A 21,483-nucleotide genomic window follows, 5' to 3' on the forward strand; every position below is an offset into this window, starting at 1 on the left:
ACTGAAGTCAGTTTGAGGTATATCAGAGTTAGATACTCTCTTTATGCATGTCATCCTTCCTGAAATAGGTGTGTCCAAATAGCAATAATAAAGGAATAACCAGATTCTCCATTATAAAACAACAGAAATTTGGGAATTCCCTGGTGTTTCAGTGGACTCTGCACTTCTACTGCATGAGGACTGGGTTCAATCCTGGTTGGGCAACTAAGATCCCACAAGTTGTGTGGTGCAGCCAGAAAAACAAAACAAAAGTTTAACAGTTGTAATTAATTTTAGGAAAAAGGAACAGTAAAAATATTTTGATGTTACTTTATATAAAAGTAACCTATTATCCTAAGAATGTCCTAAATGGTATAAAGTTAGTAAAGTTAACAGTTTAAATTATTCAAGCCAGTAAATTCTTTTCTGGGAAATAATAAAGTTAAGATTCTTGTAAGCCTGATTTACAAGTCACTAGAGAAAATAACTCAGCCATCCTGAAGAAAGTCAAGGATGAAGAGGACAGGAATGAAACATAAGTGATATTCAGAATGAATACCAAAGTTTCCCCTCCTCACTGTCCTCCAAAATCAGGTGTGGATATATTGTTATACATCTACCAAGCTGTGCCATTAGCTACTTAGTGTTATTTCACACAAACTTCATCAGTATTGGTTAAAAAACACTATTTAATTAAGTCTATATAGAAAAATTCAGATTTTAGAGACCTATTAAAAAAACTGGTATAAGCTGGGAAATTAGCTAGTTTTTTGAAATCTTTCATTTTAGACAAAAACTAAGGACAGCGTCATCATCAACAGAATGATACTCAGCTGTGTTCTTTCTATAATAAAAACCAAAACAAACAAAAAACAACAATTAAGGATAGGAAGAGGCAGGTGACCTGTCTAAAGTCACACAGTCAGTGACAAAGCAAAAGGTAAACTCTGCTATCTTGGTTTCTAGTCCACTACTCTTTCTATTAACTACTGTACCTTCTACACAACAGTTAAATGACAAGACTGATCAATAGCGCTAACTTTACAATAAGTATATTTTATGTCTTTACCAGTTTATCAGTTCTTTTAGTTTGTGGTCCAACTGTTACAAGAAATGGTTATGAGTTTCAAAATTTAGAAAAAAGGGCTTTTTACACATTCAAGAGGCTAAGTATTTGGCTATTTTAGTTGGCAGCATTTACTTTACAGTTTGAAGATGTTAGGAAATAAATTTAAAATAATGTTCTAAAACCTAATTAAATAGTTAAAAGTGACAGACTAAAAAATTAATAACTTGTATAAAGTACAGAATCATTTTTAAAATAAAGTTTATGAAAGATATGGTAACAGAAATAAATCATTTCTAGTAAACTTTATTTATTCCATTTCTGAAATTGCACTCATCCTAAGAACATGTATTCTGTAAATACATAATGAAGGGGTGCTGTTTCCCTTCTTTTTCAAAAAGCAGTTATGACAAATTACCTTCTTCTGATGAACAACAACTATTAGAGAAAAGGTTTTTTAAATATTCTCACTCAACAGCATTTCTAGTTAAATTTAAAACTAAAAGAACTAAACTCTTCCGCTTAATTACATAAAAAGCAGAGAGTTCTCACCAAGGTAAAATAGTTGAGAAACAGGTGGCCTAGTGACCTCTGATGTCAAGCAGTCATGAAGCTGAGAACAAATCACTGGAAAGCGTCTAAGTTAAAAGGTGAGGTTGATCAATAAAGAAAAAAAAGAAAAGTGTATGGATTAGGAGTTAATGAGGAAAACACTTGTCCTAATTGTACTTTACGGCAGGAATACATGTAACTTCTAAATAAAGTGTCTTTTGTACAGTTACAATTTGAAAAGGTCGGCTAGACTGATCGAAATGAGGACTGGAACAAAGCCCCTGCATGGACTCTGCAAGGTGGTTAAAAGCATCCACCGCCACCTAGTGGCAGCGCAGCAAATGCAGAAAAGCAACAGGTCATCTTTCTGAGACCTCAGGGAAAAATATGAAAATTTCTATTAATAATTGTATGTGTATCTTACAAATAAATAAGTATGCAAATATTGGCAACACATGCTGTATAATTTTTTAACAATACCATTTTTAAATTTTCTATTTAATGAAAAAAAGTTTGGGACCACTGTACCGAAAGGTTAAAACTTTGTATCTTAAGATTTACAACCAAGAACCATAATGGTTCTTTCAATTATGAGTATTTCTTACTAGGGGTAATAAAATTGTAAGACATCACTGTCACATAAAGAATACCCAAATTCAAATCATTGTGGATTAGGTGCTTCTTCAAAAATACATTTTATATGTATTGATTAAATTACAAAATCAAAGAGTACTTACATCCTTAACTTTAATTATGTTATTTATACAACATCTACACTTTATAATCTCAGATTACTTCCCCTAAAGATGCTAACACTAGGAAGCCTTCCACACTAGTACTTAATATATGCTCAGAGAAGGCCAAATAGTTTAATAAATTAAAAGAGGAGATTAAAATATTGAGCACACAACAAGTGGAAAAACTTCTAATGCTACATTAAAGGTTCACAGATGAAAGATTTCTGGCTCAGCTGCTCTGCTTCCCTTGTTTCTGTGACATACTAGCTGCACACCTCAAGGCATGTTATGTAGCCTCTCTAGGTCTCAGTTTCTCGAGCAAGTCACCTATCTGTGCCAGTCTTCTCACCTACATCAGGGATAATAGCTGCTACTTTATGTGGTTTCTGGACAATGCCTGGCAGGTAGGAAATGACCATTAAAGGGTAGCTGTAAGTATGATCACTGTCACTGTCTTCATCGTGGTAACTAGTATTAAGCACCATGCTAAACACTTTGATTACTTTATTTATCCCCAAGCAGTCCTGTAACCTAAGTATTAAAAATTTCTAATCAAAAGAGAAAGTCGAAGTATACAATGTTTGGCACATATTAAGTAGTCAAGTTTTTATAAAAATTCTAATAAGGTAAATAATCCAAAATCTAATACAGCAATGTCTGGTTCATGTTATTCTATCACAAAAACAAATTTAAGGACAAAATCAGAAAGTAATATGTTGGTTTAAAAGAAACAAAAACCAACAACCACCAATAGTTGTCATATATTAAGAACTCTGTATTATATTAAGTGTTTCCCTGAATAATCATCCTACATTCTGATGAGAGAATTGAGATGCCTTTGAAAAAGCAGCAGCTATATTTCCCACTATAACAAAAGCTCCTGGAACAAAGTATCTTTACTATCATAGGATCAGGGATCCCATTTCAATGTGATGAAAGCCATGGATCCTCTCCCCCCAGAGAAAAGAAAGTGAAAGTGAAGTGAAGTCGCTCAGTCGTGTCCGACTCTGCGACCCCATGGACTGTAGCCCACCAGGCTCCTCCATCCATGGGGTTCTCCAGCCAAGAATACTGGAGTGGGTTGTCATTTCCTTCTCATATATACAATATTTAGCACAAAACTTTAGCTAGGGTTTATGGGACCCAGGATGAAACTCTGCACAAAAGATCTAGGACCTTGTCCTTTCTATCTTAGTATCCTGTTTTTATTCTTTAGTATAACTACATATATTTTAAATAAATCAATCTACATTATTTCAGTTACTAATACTTCAATCCACATTACTTCATTATCAAATTAAAGAGGATTATGTACAGCTACTATGTGTTCTAAACACATCAGCACAGTAAGCACAGCTACTATTTATTTAAACACACCAGAATAGTTAAGTGTTCATTCTGAAAGGGGCTAGTTTCTTATTCACATTGCAAAATAATCTTTTGAAATAAGAAAAAAAAAAGAAACATGAAAGTAGGAAATGAAGAAATATGATAGATAAAATTTACTGTTTTTTTAAGGAAGACATTAAGACCAGTTTGTATAATTTTTGAACTTAAATCAACTGTACATAAGGAATTAAGATGTAATTAACAGTGAACGGCACCCTTTGTTGTCTTCCCTCATCCTAGAAAAAAGCCAAAGAATAGTACATTTCTAAGTCCCCACCTATTATTTACTTTAAAATAAGAACACAATAAACTACAATATTTAACCATACATATTAAATAGTAGGTATTAATGTGTATGATGGGGCTTCCCAGGTGGCGCTAGTGGTAAAGAACCTGGCTGCCAATGCCCGAGATGTTAGAGACTTGGGTTCAATCCCTCGGTCGGAAGATCTCCTGGAGAAGGAAATGGCAATCCACTCCAGTTTTCTTGTGGGAAAATCCCATGGACAGAGGAGCCTGGCGGCCTACGGTCCATAGCGTTGCACAGAGTCGGGCATGACTAAAGCAACTGAGCACAATGTCTATGATACTTGTTTCTACAAGGATTAAATTACAATCTAAACTTTGTTTGATCAATAATTATTGAAGAACTTACCATTTGGGGGGTCTCGTCTTTTCTCTGTTGGGAAATAAATTGAAAGAATATTATTAGACATATGTAATACAAAAACCAACATACAAAATTAACTCATCTAAACTCTGTCTTATTCTTATAAGTGGTTAATAAGAGTTTCTCTGAGGAACTGACATTCGGGCAACATTTGAATAAAGCAAGAGAGGGAACATATTTAAAGGCCCTCAGGAGAGAACAGCATAAAGGCAAAACCATAATACTGGACTGCAGTGAACCAAAGGAAGAGTGGAAGGAGAGAGTCAGAAGGGAAACCAGGGAACTGAGCATGTAGGATCCTGCAAGACATGGGTTATGGAATACTGACTGTATTTCATATATGACAGGAAGCTCTTACAAGGTTTTGAACAGGGGAATTGGCATGATCTAATCTGTTTTTAAAAGTTCTGCCTGGTTACTATGTGGAAAAGAGAGAGTACAGTGACAGCAGAGGGACAAGTGAGAGTGTTAGGTAGTCCAGATGACAAACGACGGTGGCTTGCATTAGGGTGGAAGCAACAGAGGTGGTGAGAAACAGATTCAAGACGTGTTTTTGAAGGTAGAGACAATGGGACTCACTGATAGGGTTTATGAAGAACCATTGTGAGCCAGAGTGACAAGGTGGAGCCAATGCCTTTTACTGGGACAGGGAAGACCAGGAGAGTAGGACCAGGTCTAAATCAGGTTGGGGAGCCTAGATTAAGTGCTCTGTTCATACATATAAGTTTGAAGGCTATTCTGACACACAACTGGAACACACAAGTCTGAAGGTCAGGAGTGAGGTCAAAGGGGGTAGATATAATTTTGGGAGTCAGCAGCAAATAGTATTTAAAGCTATGGGACTGAATGAAAGCATAAAGCTAATGAAAACACCTATAGATGTGTAAGCACGGGGGCAGACAGAAATAACACTGGAAAACTACAGCCAACTAAGTAGGAGTAACACCAAGAGAACCGCTATTAACCTGTTGCATTCATACTTGTACTCTTGCATTCATACTAGCTTTGACACAATTTTCATTTCATGGAAGTTCAAAAGTGGTTGAAGAATTTCCAGCAAACCCAATTTCCACAGATTTTTGTAATACAAAATTTTCCAAAATCATATTTCCAAAATATTCCAAATTTTCCAAATACCATAAATAAAAATATAATAAAATATTTAGTTTCTAAACAGTCACAATCCTAAAATTAATAGGATTTAACTGAGGGGCAATTTGAAAATCCTGGCAATGGGAAATACGAATGGATTACTTCCATCTGGTGGTCTGATGAAGTAATTTTCTGTAACATTTGATATAAGCACATCCTGTGTCCATGAATGTCAAATCTCTAGTTTCCAAGGTGGTTACATCTGCATCCAGAGAGGGAATACTTCTTAAAGTGGTGGTGACACAAACATGGAAATATGCTGAGATAATGTGAAGTTCAGAGTATAAGTTCTAAAAAGCAATTACTTAGAAATATAACACTATCCTGGCTTGAGAACCATGTTAAGAAAAAAAGAACCTTTGGTTGAACTAAAAATGAGAGCGAATGGTGTGAAGTGTTCGCTAGAAATGTTAGCAGAAGAGTGTTTAATCGTATCAGGGGAAGTTTTTAATATCACAGTACTAGTCATACCATGGTTGGAGTACTATGTTCAAACCTGGACATCATATTTGAAGCAGGACCATTTTCTAAATGTAGATCATTTGAAGAAGATATAAAAATCTACAGTGCATTCAGAACACAATATACAGACAGTGCGTCTATAAATCGTATCATGTGAGGAGTAACAAAATGGAAGTGGTTAAGCTAAACAAGTGAAGGCCTAAGGAGGGCACAGTAGGTAGACTGCTTTCAAATTAAAACTGGCTGATTATCTGTTGCTCCAAAAGGTGGTCCCCATGCATCTAAGTTAAAGAGAGGCGAGGCTGAAGGCTGACTTAGCATGACAGGATGCCCAGTGATGAATCAGCTGTCTCCCACGTGGGTTTCCATCTTTCTGCTTCTGAAACACTATGACTAAAAGCTTAGGAACTGTATAAACAGAATTCCTGCACCAGGCGAAAGACACCTTTAGGTGACCTATCTATTTCAAAGTCAATTATTCCATATGGTAAGAAGTGTTTTAAACTTTTTTATATTGAAAATGTCACATAGTTTGACTAAAAGGAGTTCCAGGGAGCCTCTGGCCTAGCACCACAACACGTCACTGAAATAGGAACTGAACCTCAAATTCTTCCACAGAATTAAATTCTTCCACAGCATGGAATCAAGCGGTAAACAAACCTAGCTCCAAAAAGAAGTAAAAAACAATAGGTGCCTAATAATTCTATTCACTCATTACAAAGAGGATATAATAAGATGACAGTGAGGCAACAACTCAGTTCATTTTATTTTCATTTTGCACATTACCTCCTTCTTGGAAACCCATTAAAATAAGTTAACATGTATAAAATGTAACACATGCCTTTACATTCCTGTGCTTTTTCATGACTTATTCCCTCTTACTGGTAAAGCAGATCCTTGAATACAGTGATTTTCAAACTGGGGTAACGTATACTTGGACGTACAAAAAGACTTTTCAAGGAATATATGAGCATAGCTAGTTTCAAGGGGATCTATTTGCTTGTTGCATCTCCCATAAGCTATTTGTCCTATAAGTGATCTGCTTAAGAAGATGATTCTGGAGAGGTTCACTTTTCCTAATCACCTTTCTCCCACTTTACAACAGGGATGCCTGGTATTTGACTACTGTTGAGTAGTTAGTTCTACATCAATGAATTTAAAGCTCTATATTATCCTGCATCATTTGCTAATGTCTTATATATATTAGAGTCTCATGCATTAAACTAAGTTCCTTATGATTTTATAACATACAACATTAGGTATAAAACACAGAAAAAGCAATGTTTACAGATCTTGTTTGCAACTTTGCATATCTGCTTCTAGGCTTGTCTAAAGTCTTTGTTCACAAAATATAAAATACTTTTTAAAATGTGAGTTACAAATAATGGAATAAAAATGCAAAACATTAAGAGTCAGTGTATGTTAAATATTATCAACAAAAAAGATTATTGGAGTTCTCTAAAAATATCTTATAAAAAAAACAAACAATAAAAATAGTAGTTTTTTAAAAGAAAAATTAGTGACCTGTTTTGTGTAAAGGGCCAGATAGTAATTACTTTAGGCTTTGTGCTTCACAGAGTCTTTGTCATAACTATCCAACTATGTTGTGGGAGAAAATATAGTCAAGGACAGTATGTAAACCAACGAGCAGAGTTGTTTTTAATAAAACTTTGTTTACAAAAATAGATGGCAGAACAGATCTGTCCCGTAAGCCATAGCCAGCTCCCGTTTAAAGAAATTTTTAAAAAATGCTTACCAGATTTCCTTTGTCGTCGTCCCAACAAGTCTGTAACTGCTTTTCGGAATTTTTTTGCTTCTTCTTCATTGGCAAAATTAAGAGCAACTTGACAGGTCTGAAATATTTTCAACAGAAAAGGTAAACAACAAAACCCATAAATTTAGCTTTATTTAAGTTAATAACCAACAAAAGCACATTTCTGAAGAAATCAAGCTTCACTTTACTAGCACACAAGAACTTACTCTATCACTTGAATAATTTAAGAAGGCAAAAAGCATGGAGAAGGTAGAGTAAAAGACTACTATTATGTTACAGTAGACACGCAAATGTTAAACTGATACTTCATCTTCAATAAAAAAAGGTGAACAGAATTTGATCCTTCAATAGATCTCTGTAAACATTTGGATTTGAAAAGGCAAACACTAGAAACATTGATCAAATGCAGATCAACTCTTTCTTTTTTATGATTTTATTTTGCAGCTTAATTATAGGTATTCACATACATTATTAAAAGTGTGAGAACACACTGACATTATTATGGCATTTAGTCACTTTTATATATGTACATATATTTACATACAATGAAGAAAAATGTGAAAAATAACAAAGAAAGAAGAAAATACATTTTGAAAAGACAGATATATCATCTAATCCAACCTTTTATTGTACAAAATCTAGGAAATAGAAATATGAAAACAAAGAATATTAAAGTCACTCATCATCTAGTCCTCCCTCAAACAACTCCTGTGAGTATACAGTACAAAAATCATTCTAACACTGTCCCCCAGTATGTTGCTGTTGTTGCCATTGTTTAGTTGCTAAGTTGTGTCCATCTCTTTTGTGACCCCATGGGCTGCAGCCCTCCAGGCTCTTCTGCCCATGGAATTTCCCAAACAAGAATACTGGAGTGGGTTGCTATTTCCTTCTCCGGGGGATCTGCCCAACCCAGGGGTTGAACCCGCATCTCCTGCAGTACAGGTGGATTCTTTACCCCTGACCTACCAAAGAAGCCCTGTTCCAGGTACAGGCAATAAATTTTTAAAATTCTGTTTCCCCTGTCTCACTTTCCCTGGTGACTCAGACAGTAAAGAATCTGACTGCAATGCGGGAGAACTGGATTCGATCCCTGAGTCAGGAAGATCCCCTGGAGAAGGGAATGGCTACCCACTCCCTTTCTTTCCTGGAGAATCCATGGAAAGAGAAGCCTGGTGGGCTACTGTCCACGGGGTTGTGAAGAGTTGGAGAGAAGTGAACAGCTAACATTACTGTATTTTAGTACTCTTCTAGGTCATGAACTATTCTTTCACGAAGTAATTTGCATGGCAATATAATCTTCAATATTTAAAAGTTGCCATGGATTAGGGGTTTCATTTTTATGGACAGGAAAACTAAAATTCAGAGAGTTAAACTATTTGTCCAAAATCACACAGACAGGTTAAAACTATATGCCCAAAGACAGAGAAGATTAAAAAGAAACCTCTTTTCCACATGCCAAATTATATTTACATTCCTCTCGGAAACCTTTTTTTTTTCCCTTTAAATCTTAGCCGTTGCTTCCTATTAAGCCGTAATATCTGTGACTAGGCTTTTAAAAGTAAAATAATTCCTTACATTTTGTACAATGGATTTACACAAAAAGCACATACTTTCCAAAGACAAATGTAAACAAAATTACACTAAACAGGGAAATAAAGGAAATATGACTTACATCTCCAGCAAAGGTATGAAAATATCCTCTAGGACTATTATATACAAAGTTATTGTATAGCTCTTGTTCCCACAATAGTTTCCCATCCTAGAAAAAAACAAAAGTTGAAGTAAGAGTTACCAATAAGAAAACCTCTAGGAATAAAAAAGAAAGGAACAAAAATAAAGGAGATGACTCATATTAGGGCACTGTTTATATTAACAGCCTTTACACACAGAGCACATATATGTACACATAAATGACACATAAATAACATAAATAATACACACATAAAAAACATATCACATAATTTAATAAGTAGCAACAAAACAGTAAATATTGGATAATGTTTCTTTCATAAAAATTACATACCAAGTGAGTTGAACTCAGTATGCTAAGATATAATCTTGTTAGCCAAGCATTTCCAAATATATACTTGGTCAAATATATATCTAGAACAATTACTAGATCATCAATGTTAAAAGTGGTAAGATTCTTTTGTACATGCACTGATTATCAAAGCATAGTTCTATCAGCAGTATTTAGAGTGTACACTATCAAATATTACTCGATTTCATTCTCTTTTCCTAAATTCTGTAGACGTTGAGAGGGTTAACTACGTCTTCTCTGTACTGTTCATTAACAATCTTTGAATTTCTAACTTTTGCAGAGTGGTCTCCTAATTAATTATCATTAATTCTCTAAAATTAATTCTGATCAATTAATTCTCCAAAAGAATTGATGCTTTTGAACTGTGGTGTTAGAGAAGACTCTTGAGAGTCCCACGGACTGCAAGGAGAACAAACCAGTCAATCCTAAAGGAAATCAGTCCTGAATATTCACTGGAAAGACTGATGCTGAAGCTCCAATACTCTGGCCACCTAATGAGAAGAACTGACTCACTGGAAAAGACCTCGATGCTGCGAAAGATTGAAGGCAGGAGAAGGGGACAACAAAGGATGAGATGGTTGGGTGGCAACACCGACTTAATGGACATGAGTTTGGGCAAGCTCTGGGAGTTGGTGATGGACAGAAAAGCCTGACGTGCTGCAGTCCATGGGGTCACAAAGATTCAGACACGACTGAGGGACTTAACTGAACTCCTGATTAAACACTGGGAGAAGTACTATCAATCATGAGCAGAAAGAGAATGATGATTAAAGTGTACAAGGTTAAACTATGGTTAAGGGATCCATGAGTGACTGTCATATCAATAGCCCTAGTACAAGAAATATAATTAACCTTAATACCAAATGTGGCTAATTGTAATATTTAGCAATGGTTATCTATAATTGGAGATGACTGGTTAGGGAAATATAATCACAACCCTATTCTGAAATGCAAGGTTCCACCTAGACCACCAATTCAAAAATATTTTAAAATGCTGTACACACGTAATGGGGCTTCCCTCATAGCTCAGTCGGTAAAGAATCTGTCTGCAATACAGGAGACCTGGGTTCAATTCTTGGGTCAGGAAGATCTCCTGGAGAAAGAAATGGCAACCCACTCCAGTATTCCTGCCTGGATAATTCCATGGACAGAGGGGCCTAATGGTCTGCAGTCCATGGGGTCGCATAGAGTTGGACGTGATTTAACGACTCAACCACCACCACACATATTATGACCTTTATAATGGAATCTCCTTCTTCTCCTTGGAGTTCTATGTATATCTGCTTTCTAAATAGTGCTTTTCCTTGCTGATGAGAAAAGGACTTAGGAGTGTCTTTTAAACTATGCATCTGTTCCCTACCCTCTAGAATCGCTGCCATGGTTGAACTCCTGTTAGTAACGGGAGTACACCACATCTCTCAGTTGTCTTGAAGTATGTGAAATGCGTGTTACAAATTACTAATTTACAAAGGGCAGTGACTTAAACTTACTTACTCTCAGGGAAATACTCTGCAACAGACCCAGAAGGTCAGTGCACTTTACAAATAAATAAGCCGAAGCCCAGAAAAGTAAAGCAGTTTGATTACACCCTGTTTAATCGTAAGTACTGTCCAGAAGTTCAAAGTTCATTTTATTTTTTTGTAACTACAACCCTATTATACTTATTGCCACACATAAATATTAAGTAAGGAGGCTTACCCACAGAAAATATTTTAAAAGATAAACAGAGACTTCATCTCTGCAAAAAGATGATTTCTACAGTGACTATCAGAGATGAGTTCCTGACAAAGGGCATCCAATCTAAGACAAGGTGGATTTACACCTGAGACAGAGGGATACAAAGCTGGGAAAATCTGAATATACCTATGCTGAGAAACAACATAAAATAGGCAGCAAATACATTACTATAGATATTGTATAATACTTTAAATCCAGGCTGCAGTAAATAATAACACACCAAGCTAAGATACACTTTCGTAGTTCCCTGAAAGAACTATATATGCTAGTCTGTGATGGACAGGATGCAATAAAAAGAGTATCATTAGAAAATAAGAGAATGTGGGAAAAGTCCAGATCCAAAAGAAAAAAAACAGACAAACCAGCAAAACCTTTAATGTGTGGATAGATAATATGGGGAACTATTCACATTTGGCTTAGGGTTTACTGCCAATTTGATCACAATGCCCATGCTTCAATATCTTGAATCAAGCTTCACTCTTCTAATATTAAGTATAATTTAAATATTACATAAAGGATAAACAAATCTATACTAAATTACAGTTGAGGTAGAAAACCTAATCATCTACACTTTAAGTGAAGGCAAAACAAAACTCACCTTGATATCAAATATTCTTAAAAAATAAGATCTCTGTGGATTGTCCTTAACAAGACAAGCAACACCACTGCACTTCTTTGACCACATACAGTTCCGATCTGCTGCATACAACTGTACCACTGCTGAAGACATGGTCTGCAAAACATCAAATTTATAGCCATTAGATTTAAAATTCGCTATGATAACCGAGCCCCTACTAACACCTTGAATGCAATCTCACAAGAGACACTGAACCAGAACCCCCTGCCAACCTGCTCCTAAATTCTGGACTCGAAGAAACAAAAACGTAATAAACATTTATCATTATTTTAAGCTATGTTTTGAACTAATTTCTTATGTAGTAATACATAACTAATACAATAACTATACTAAAAATAATTACTGAAATATGCATTGAGGCTTAACATGTATAAGGAATGTGCTAATAAGCACTTTTAAATATAACTCAATTTTTATTACTATTAAAGCTTCATTTTATGCTTAAGAAACCCAAAGTTACAGAGGATACTTTGCCCAATATCACACAGTTGAGTAGCAGAACTCAAATTCTAATCCAGGCAATTTTTAACTTCAGATCCTGTATTCTTACTCCCAGTACTATATACTGTTTTCCAATAAAATGAAGTGAAATTCAAAGTTGCTCAGTCGTGCCCAACTCTTTGCAACCCCACGGACTATACAATCCATGGAATTCTCCAGGCCAGAATACTGGAGTGGGTAATCTTTCCCTTCTTCAGGGGATCTGCCCAACCCAGGGATCAAACCCAGACCTCCTGCAACTGCAGACGGATTCTCCACCAGCCGAGCCACCAGGGAAGCCCATAAAATGGCCATCTGAGCAACAAAATAGTAGCTATTGGTAAAGTCTGACTTCCATAAAACAGTTAAGCCCTTAAGTATAGGTACTAAGTCAAATCTGAAAGCAAGATTTATGCTTATTAATTACAGTGCTGGTAACTTTGAACATATATTGAAAGATGAATTCTAACATATCCTTTTTTAAAGATGGTTAAAACTGAGGGAAAAAAAGATTTTAAGTGAACTGCACCTGGCCATACTGCTTGAAAGCTATAATGAAGATATGGAAATGATCTGAGTGACTACTGTCCCAATTCTCCCATTACCCTTTTAGATGCACAGGGAAGGAGTTAATTCATTGTGTGTAATGGATACCTTAGAACATGCATTAGGGTTTTGTAGCTGCCACCTCCCTCATGATGATATCATGAGACAATCAAAACTTTCATTTAATTCTAAATTAAGTTTCCTATATACTACAATCTAACATGGAACTATTCAATCCCAATTTTTGTAAGAGTAATACACCCATTTACAGGTCAGCACTTATAAATCCTCTGAAAACAATAATTTTTTCTGATCCAGAAATCTTACTCCTAAACTAGAAATTAAAGAAATAATATAAAACTAAAAATTGTATTTTTAATATAAATAAAAACAAAATATTTATATAAATATAAATTAATTATGTTTTAAAAACAGAAGACATTTAAATAACCACAAATAGGAGACAATTATGATTTGGTATATCAGTTCAATGAATACTGGGCATTGTGAAAAAAAGACAGACTACATTAAGATTTAGAGATGAAACTGTTTTGGTTTACTTAACTAGGCCTGGGGAATGCCTTCTCTTGATAAGAGAATTCCAAAGACCAATTAATAAACTCAGAAATCAGTGTTCTGCTAGAGACCAAAATTTCAGACTTTCCCAGGTAACAGTGATTGATGATGTTTTTAACTTTTGCAGACCAATCTCATCTTTATATTTCATAGACAGCCATGAACAGGACACAAAGCAGCAGGAAAAATTCCACAAGCGCCAGCTGAAAAATTATGAAGACAGCTCAGAAACTAGGACACTGGGTTTTAAAAAAGTAGATTGAAGAATGTGGGTGTGCCCTTGGCCTGTTTAGAACATACCAGTGAGCTGTAAGTGTACAGTCTTAACATGACACCTCCACAGGCATCTTGACCCTAAACCCCTAGCATTGAAAATATCAGAAAAATAGATTTTGTATCTATTAACCGAAGATGTTAAAAATCAAGTTGAAAACTTTAAAAATCAGATGAGAAAACTTGTTTACCAAGGAAAATTCATATAAATTACAGCTCTTTTAATATGGTGCTATAAAAATGTGGTTATTTCTAAAAAGAAAAACAATTAGGAATTTAAATACCAAGAAAAAGTCCTAAGAGGCTTCTGACTTTATTTTTTAACTAGAAAACAAGAAGTTACAGCTTGCAAAAGAAAAAAATATATATATATTATTAAAGAGTTTGAAATTCCATTATGGAAATTTCCTTGTCAAAGGAACAAACATTAACAGTGTAAAACACTGTCTGGATGTATATATGGACTTAATCACAAATACCCCCAAATCTCATTTAAATATTTACATAAATGTAAAACAAAATCTTAAAACATCAGTTTTTAAGATATAAAGATCTGGGAAACAATTTTATAATTCTCTATACAAGTATGGTTGGCATTATAAACCTTAGTCTAAAACAATTTACAAAATTTTAATACTAAAGGACACAACTAATTAGCAATTTTCAGTAATACAATTTTTAAAATTTGGTACAATGTTACTGTCAGTCTAAGTGTGCCTATTTCATTCCTTCTTAAACTGTCAAAGTCTGAAAACGATATATTACAGCACCTTATAAAAGCCTTTTCTGATTAATTCAGAATAATTATAAAGACTAGCATAACATTCAACACACAAATGCCAGAAATAATAAAAACAGTGACTATCCCTAAAACTCTAGATTGACAGTGGCTTAATTAAGTTTTTAAAAACATTCCTTCCATTCCTTTAAAATAATTATAGCTAATCAACTCAACTACTTCTTGTCTTTCATAATCAAGAAGGTATTCTTGAAAAACAACCTAAGGACAAGTGCACAGGAAAGGAAATCAGTCTGTTTCTTAAGCTCAATAATGTTAGGGTGAAAATTTGTTAATAATTAAAAGAAAAAAAAAGTACTAAATCAACTTTCGTAGAAACAGAGTCTGACCTATCTCACTCATTGCTGACATTTGAGTGCTGAGTTATTCCAACAGTTCATCAGTCCTCAGGACTTTCACTGTCAAGGACAGAAATAAAATGGAGGATGAATTCTGGGATGTGAATCCCTACCACTGTCCTTCAGCAGGGCACTTCCACCTCTCTGGGGATGACTGCAACAGCCAAGACGCATTTCCCTGATTCTCTAGGTTTAAATGACTTTTCCTTCATGTTTCTAGAAACACAGTATCCTATAAAAATCTTGTCACATCACACATCTTATTCTAAAGTAGAATAATTTTCTAAATTATTAGTAGACTGTAATTCCCTTCAGTACCTAAAAGTTTTATAAGCCTATATTCTACTTCACCTGTACTTTGCCCCAAGTGAGCAAACACGTTAAATTAAAAATTGCATATATGATTTTGATAATGATACTATGATAATGCAAAGAGATTGACCTTTTTTTAAGGATACACATCCTCAAATATTTGGGGCATCATATCAGCAACTTATTCTCCAGTGATTCAGAAAATAATATACGCATATACATACACATAGAGAAAACCATGGTAAAATGTTATAAACACTTGACAAACATGTTTGAAGGGTATACAGGAATTCTTTGTACTGCATTTACAACTTTTCCATAAGTACAAAATTATCTTGAAATAGAAAAAGTTTAAAGCACAAATGATTCGTAACAAGGGGGGGATTGTTCATCCCCTTCCACAGTCAGGACAGTCTTAGGAAGCAGGCTCTCTTTTCAGAGTCAATGCTACCTCCCCACACATACTAGCAACTTCGGCGACCCAAGACTAAGGAAACTGCCACTTCTGAGTACCTCTATATTAACACTTTATTAAAAGGGGTTTCATCTTGAATAAGACTCAAATCACACTATCAGAACAACCACATTATATATAACAGGTCAGAATAAGAATTTTGAGCAAAGAAAACAGACATTTCTTTATTGTAGAATCAGCTGACAGGGAATAGACTGAAAGATATCAGGACTTACAGATCCTTGCTTGACAATCAACTGTCTACAACAAGTACTAAGATGTAATACTTAATAATTGTCTACAATGATTATTGTTTTATTAATGAAAAAAATACAATGGTGTTAAATTCAGACATTTCCAATGAATATTAAGAATAAACTGTGAAAAAAAGAAATCATTTGACTGAATAAATAAGTCTTTTCTGCAATCACAATGGCCCAGATTACTAGTCAAAGCATTTCAGCTTTTTTTAATGTGCATTTGTAGCCCCAAGTTTCTAAAATCTAACTTGCGAAAAATCAATCCTGTTTTCTTATTACATAAAAACTGTTTTAAATATATTCTTACTGTGATGACGTATTTATATGAAATGCCCCATTATTGTCCTGAACATGAAATTTTAATATGATACATAAATGGAATTTTAAAAGTTAAGAAAGATAAGGAGTTTGGTTGTTTCTCCATTAAAAAATTTAACTATAAAAATTTGAATTTTTATAATTAATTATACAGTGATCTCAAAGAGCAATTTCCTAAATAATTAACTTATAACAACACTTTTGTTCCATGGTAGAAGAAAGCTGAGCGCCCAAGAATTGATGCTTTTGAACTGCGGTGTTGGAGAAGACTCTTTCTTGAGAGTCCCTTGGACTGCAAGGAGATCCAACCAGTCCGTTCTGAAGGAGATCAGCCCTGGGATTTCTTTGGAAGGAATGATGCTGAAACTGAAACTCCAGTACTTTGGCCACCTCATGCGAAGAGTTGACTCATTGGAAAAGACTCTAATGCTGGGAGGGATTGGGGGCAGGAGAAGGGGACGACAGAGGATGAGATGGCTGGATGACATCACTGACACGATGGACGTGAGTCTGAGTGAACTCCGGGAGTTGGTGATGAACAGGGAGGCCTGGCGTGCTGCGATTCATGGGGTCGCAGAGTCGGACACAACTGAAAGACTGAACTGAACTGAACCTAACAAACTAATACGGAAACCACCATTTGAAAAATAGCAACAAGATTAGTAAGTGGTAAATACCAGTAAAAATCATCTAGAAAAAGAAAGCACAAATAATTCATTCCGGAAAGAAGAGATTTTTTATCACCTGGTAATTTCCACAATGAGAAATAATCAGAAAAAGAAGAAAAAAAGAGAAGGGTAGAGATTTAAAAAGCATACATCAAAGACAGAAGGCTCCACAAAGAATAGTATTTAAAGAAACAACAACAAACAACACTGAGGACTAGATAAGGAGGAATATAAAAGCAGTAACAAACAGAATTGCAACAGTGAAGAAAAATGGAGCAAGACTAAAAACAGCTATTGCCTTAGAAGAGGCACAAGAAGTCTTTAAGGTCTTACTAGCTATTTAAGAAAACTGGTGCTGGATGTATTCATTCATCACATGTTTATTGAGCACTTATTCAGTTCAGTTCAGTTGCTCAGTCCTGTCCAACTCTACGGCATCATGAACTGCAGCACGCCAGGCCTCCCTGTCCATCGCCAACTCCCAAAGTCCACCCAAACCCAGGTCCATCGAGTCGATGATGCCATTCAACTATCTCATCCTCTGTCGTCCCCTGCTCCTCCTCCCCTCAATCTTTCCCAGCATCAGGGGCTTTTCCAGTGAGTCAGCTATTCACATCAGGTGGTCAAGTATTGGAGTTTCCGTCTCAACATGAGTCCTTCCGATGAACACCCAGGTCTGATCTCCTTTAGGATGGACTGGTTGGATTTCCTTACAGTCCAAGGGGCTCCCAAGAGTCTTCTCCAACAACAGTTCAAAAGCATCAGGTGCTCAGCTTTCTTTATAGTCCAACTCTCACATCCATATATGACCACTGGAAAAACCATAGCCTTGGCTAGATGGACCTTTGTAGACAAAGTAATGTCTTTGCTTTTGAATATGCTGTCTAGGTTGGTCACAACTTTCCTTCCAAGGAGTAAATGTCTTTTAATTTCATGGCTGCAATCACCATCTGCAGTAATTTTGAGTTCAGTTCAGTTACTCAGCCGTGTCGGACTCTTTGCGACCCCATGAATCACAGTACGCCAGGCCTCCCTGTTCTTCACCAACTCCAGGAGTTCACTCAAACTCACGTCCATCGAGTTGGTGATGCTATCCAGCAGTAATTTTGGAGCCCCCCAAAATAAAGTCAGCCACTGTTTCTCCATCTATTTGCCATGAAGTGATGGGACCGGATGCCATGATCTTAGTTTTCTGAATGTTGAGCTTTAAGCCAACTTTTTCACTCTCCTCTTTCACTTTCATCAAGAGCTTGTTTACTTCTTCTTCACTTTCTGCCATACGGGTGGTGTCATCTGCATATCTGAGGTTATTGATATTTCTCCCGGCAATCTTGATTCCAGCTTGTGCTTCCTCCATCCCAGCATTTCTCATGATTATACTCTGCATATAAGTTAAATAAGCAGGGTGACAATATACAGCCTTAACGTACTCCTTTTCCTATTTGGAATCAGTCTGTTGTTCCATGTCCACTTCTAACTGTTGCTTCCTGACCTGCATACAGGTTTTTCAAGAGGCAGGTCAGGTGGTCTGGTATTCCCATCCCTTTCAGAATTTTCCACAGTTTATTGTGACCCATACAGTCAAAGGGTTTGGCATAGTCAATAAAGCGGATGTTTTTCTGGAACTCTTTTGCTTTTTCGATGAGCCAACAACCGTTGGCAATTTGATCTCTGGTTCCTCTGCCTTTTCGAAAACCAGCCTGAACATCTGGAAGTTCAAGGTTCATGTATTGCTGAAGCCTGGTTTGGAGAATTTTGAGCATTGCTTTACTAGCGTGTGAAATGAGTGCAACTGTGCAGTAGTTTGAACTTTCTTTGCGACTGGAATGAAAACTGACCTTTTCCAGTCCTGTGGCCACTGCTGAGTTTTCCAAATTTGCTGGCATACTGAGTGCAGCACTCTCACAGCGTCATCTTTCAGGATTTGAAACAGCTCAACTGAATTCCATCGCCTCCACTAGCTTTGTTCGTAGTGATGCTTCTTAAGGCCCACTTGACTTCACATTCCAGGATATCTGGCTGTAGGTGAGTGATCACACAATCATGATTATCTGGGTCATCAAGATCTTTTTTGTATAGTTCTGTGTATTTTTGCCACCTCTTCTTAATGTCTTCTTCTGTTAGGTCCATACCATTTTTGTCCTTTATTGAGCCCATCTTTGCATGAAATGGTCCCTTCATATCTCTTAATTTTCTTGACAAGATCTCTAGCCTCTCCCATTCTATTGTTTTCCTCTATTTCTTTGCATTGATCGCTAAGTAAGGCTTTCTTATCTCTCCTTGCTATTCTTTGGAACTCTGCATTCGGATGCTTATATCTTTCCTTTTCTCCTTTGTGTTTTGCTTTCTGTCTTTTCAAAGCTATTTGTAAGGCTTCCTCACACAGCCATTTTGCTTTTTTGCATTTCTTTTTCTTGGGGATGGTCTTGCTTCCTGTCTCCTGTACAATGCCACGAACCTCCATCCATAGTTCATCAGGCACTCTATCAGATCTAGTCCCTTAAATCTATTTCTCAGTTCCACTGTATAGTCATAAGGGATTTGATTTAGGTCATACCCAAATGGTCTAGTGGTTTTCTCTACTTTCTTCAATTTCAGTCTGAATATGGCAACAGGAGTTCAGGATCTGAGCCACAGTCAGCTCCCGGTCTTGTTTTTGCTGACTGTATAGAACTTCTCCATCTTTGGCTGCAAAGAATAAAATCAATCTGAGCACCTATTAGGTTGGTGCAAAGATAATAGCAGTTTTGGACCGTGAATTTTAAATCATTATCCAGTTCAGTTGCTCAGTTGTGACTGACTCTTTGGGACCCCATGAACCGCAGCACACCAGGCCTCCCTGTCCATCACTATCACCAACTTCCGGAGTTCACCAAACCCATGTCCATCGAGTCGGTGATGCCATCCAACCATCTCATCCTCTGTCGTCCCCCTCTCCTGCCCTCAATCTTTCCCAGCATCAGGGGCTTTTCAAATGAGTCAGCTCTTCGCATCAGGTGGCCAAAAGTATTGGAGTTTCAGCTTCAACATCAGTCCTTCCAATGAACACCCAGGACTGATCTCCTTTAGGATGAACTGGTTGGATCTCCTTGCAGTCCAAGGGACTCTCAAGAGTCTCCTCTAACACCACAGTTCAAAAGCATCAATTCTCTGGTCTCAGCTTTCTTTATAGTCCAGCTCTCACATCCATACATGACCACTGGAAAAACCATAGCCTTGACTAGACAGATCTTTGTTGACAAAGTAATGTCTCTGCTTTTGATTATGCTGTCTAGGTTGGTCATAACTTTCCTTCCAAGGATTATAACTAGGCTCACATATTTATTAATCACAATAGCAACCATTACAATCAACACATTTTCACCAATGGGAAATAAGTTTATTTACTCCTGTGCATAAAAACCCATGCATTAGGATTCACTGAACTCTTGCAAAGCATTTTCTGCATCCTGCTGGTTGTGGAAGCACTTTCCCTGTGAAAAAGTTGTTGAGATGCTGGAAGAAGTGTGATCTGTTAAGTGAGAGGTTAGATGAACATGGGGCTTCCCTGTGGCTCAGCTGGTAAAGAATCCACCTACAATGCAGGAGACCCAGTTCGATTCCTGGATTGGGAAGATTCGCTGAAGAAGGGATAGGCTACCCACTCCAGTACTCAGGCCTGGAACATTCCAAGGACTGTCTAGTCCATGGGGTCCCAAAGAGTTGGACACAACCGAGCAGCTTTCACTCACTCACTCAGATGAACATGGTGCATGAGGACGAACTTCGTGGCCCAATCTGTTCAACTTTTGAAGCACTGGTTGTGCGACACGCAGTCAGGCACTGTCCTGGAGAAGAATTTGGCTCTTTCTGTTAACCAATGCCAACTGCAGGCCTTGCAGATTTCTATGCATCTCATTGATCTGCTGAGCATACTTCTCAGATGTAATGGTTTCGAGAGCATTCAGAAAGCTGTAGTAGATCAGACTGGGAGCAGGCCACCAGGGACCATGACCTTTTTCTGGTGTAAGTTTGGCTTTGAGAAGTGCTTTGCAGCTTTTTCTCAGTCCAATCACTGAGCTGGTCTTTGTCAGTTGTTGTATAAATCCATTTTTCAATGCATGTCACAATCCCATTGAGAGATGGTTCAGTGTTGCTGTATATAAAATGATGATGCTTCAAAATGACAATTTTTTTGATTTCTGGTCAGCTTTGCAGCCATGACATTAAAAGATGCTTAGTCCTTGGAAGGAAAATTATGACCAACCTAGACAGCATACTGAA

At 36.5% G+C, this 21,483-nt stretch overlaps 1 protein-coding gene across 1 annotated transcript in view; it reads right to left on the reverse strand.

Moving 5' to 3' along the window:
• WASL (WASP like actin nucleation promoting factor) overlaps positions 1-21,483 on the reverse strand; it is an 81,941-nt gene that overhangs the window by 27,125 nt on the left and 33,333 nt on the right. Inside the window, exons 2-5 of the mRNA XM_068972586.1 lie at positions 12,158-12,292; positions 9,454-9,540; positions 7,764-7,860; positions 4,379-4,402 (exon numbers count right to left, since the gene is read on the reverse strand). Of these exons, the coding sequence (XP_068828687.1) occupies positions 4,379-4,402; positions 7,764-7,860; positions 9,454-9,540; positions 12,158-12,292 (343 nt within the window). The remainder of the gene's footprint in view (positions 1-4,378; positions 4,403-7,763; positions 7,861-9,453; positions 9,541-12,157; positions 12,293-21,483) is intronic.

Source organism: Capricornis sumatraensis, chromosome 5, assembly GCF_032405125.1.
Source record: "Capricornis sumatraensis isolate serow.1 chromosome 5, serow.2, whole genome shotgun sequence".
Lineage (NCBI taxonomy): Eukaryota > Metazoa > Chordata > Mammalia > Artiodactyla > Bovidae > Capricornis > Capricornis sumatraensis.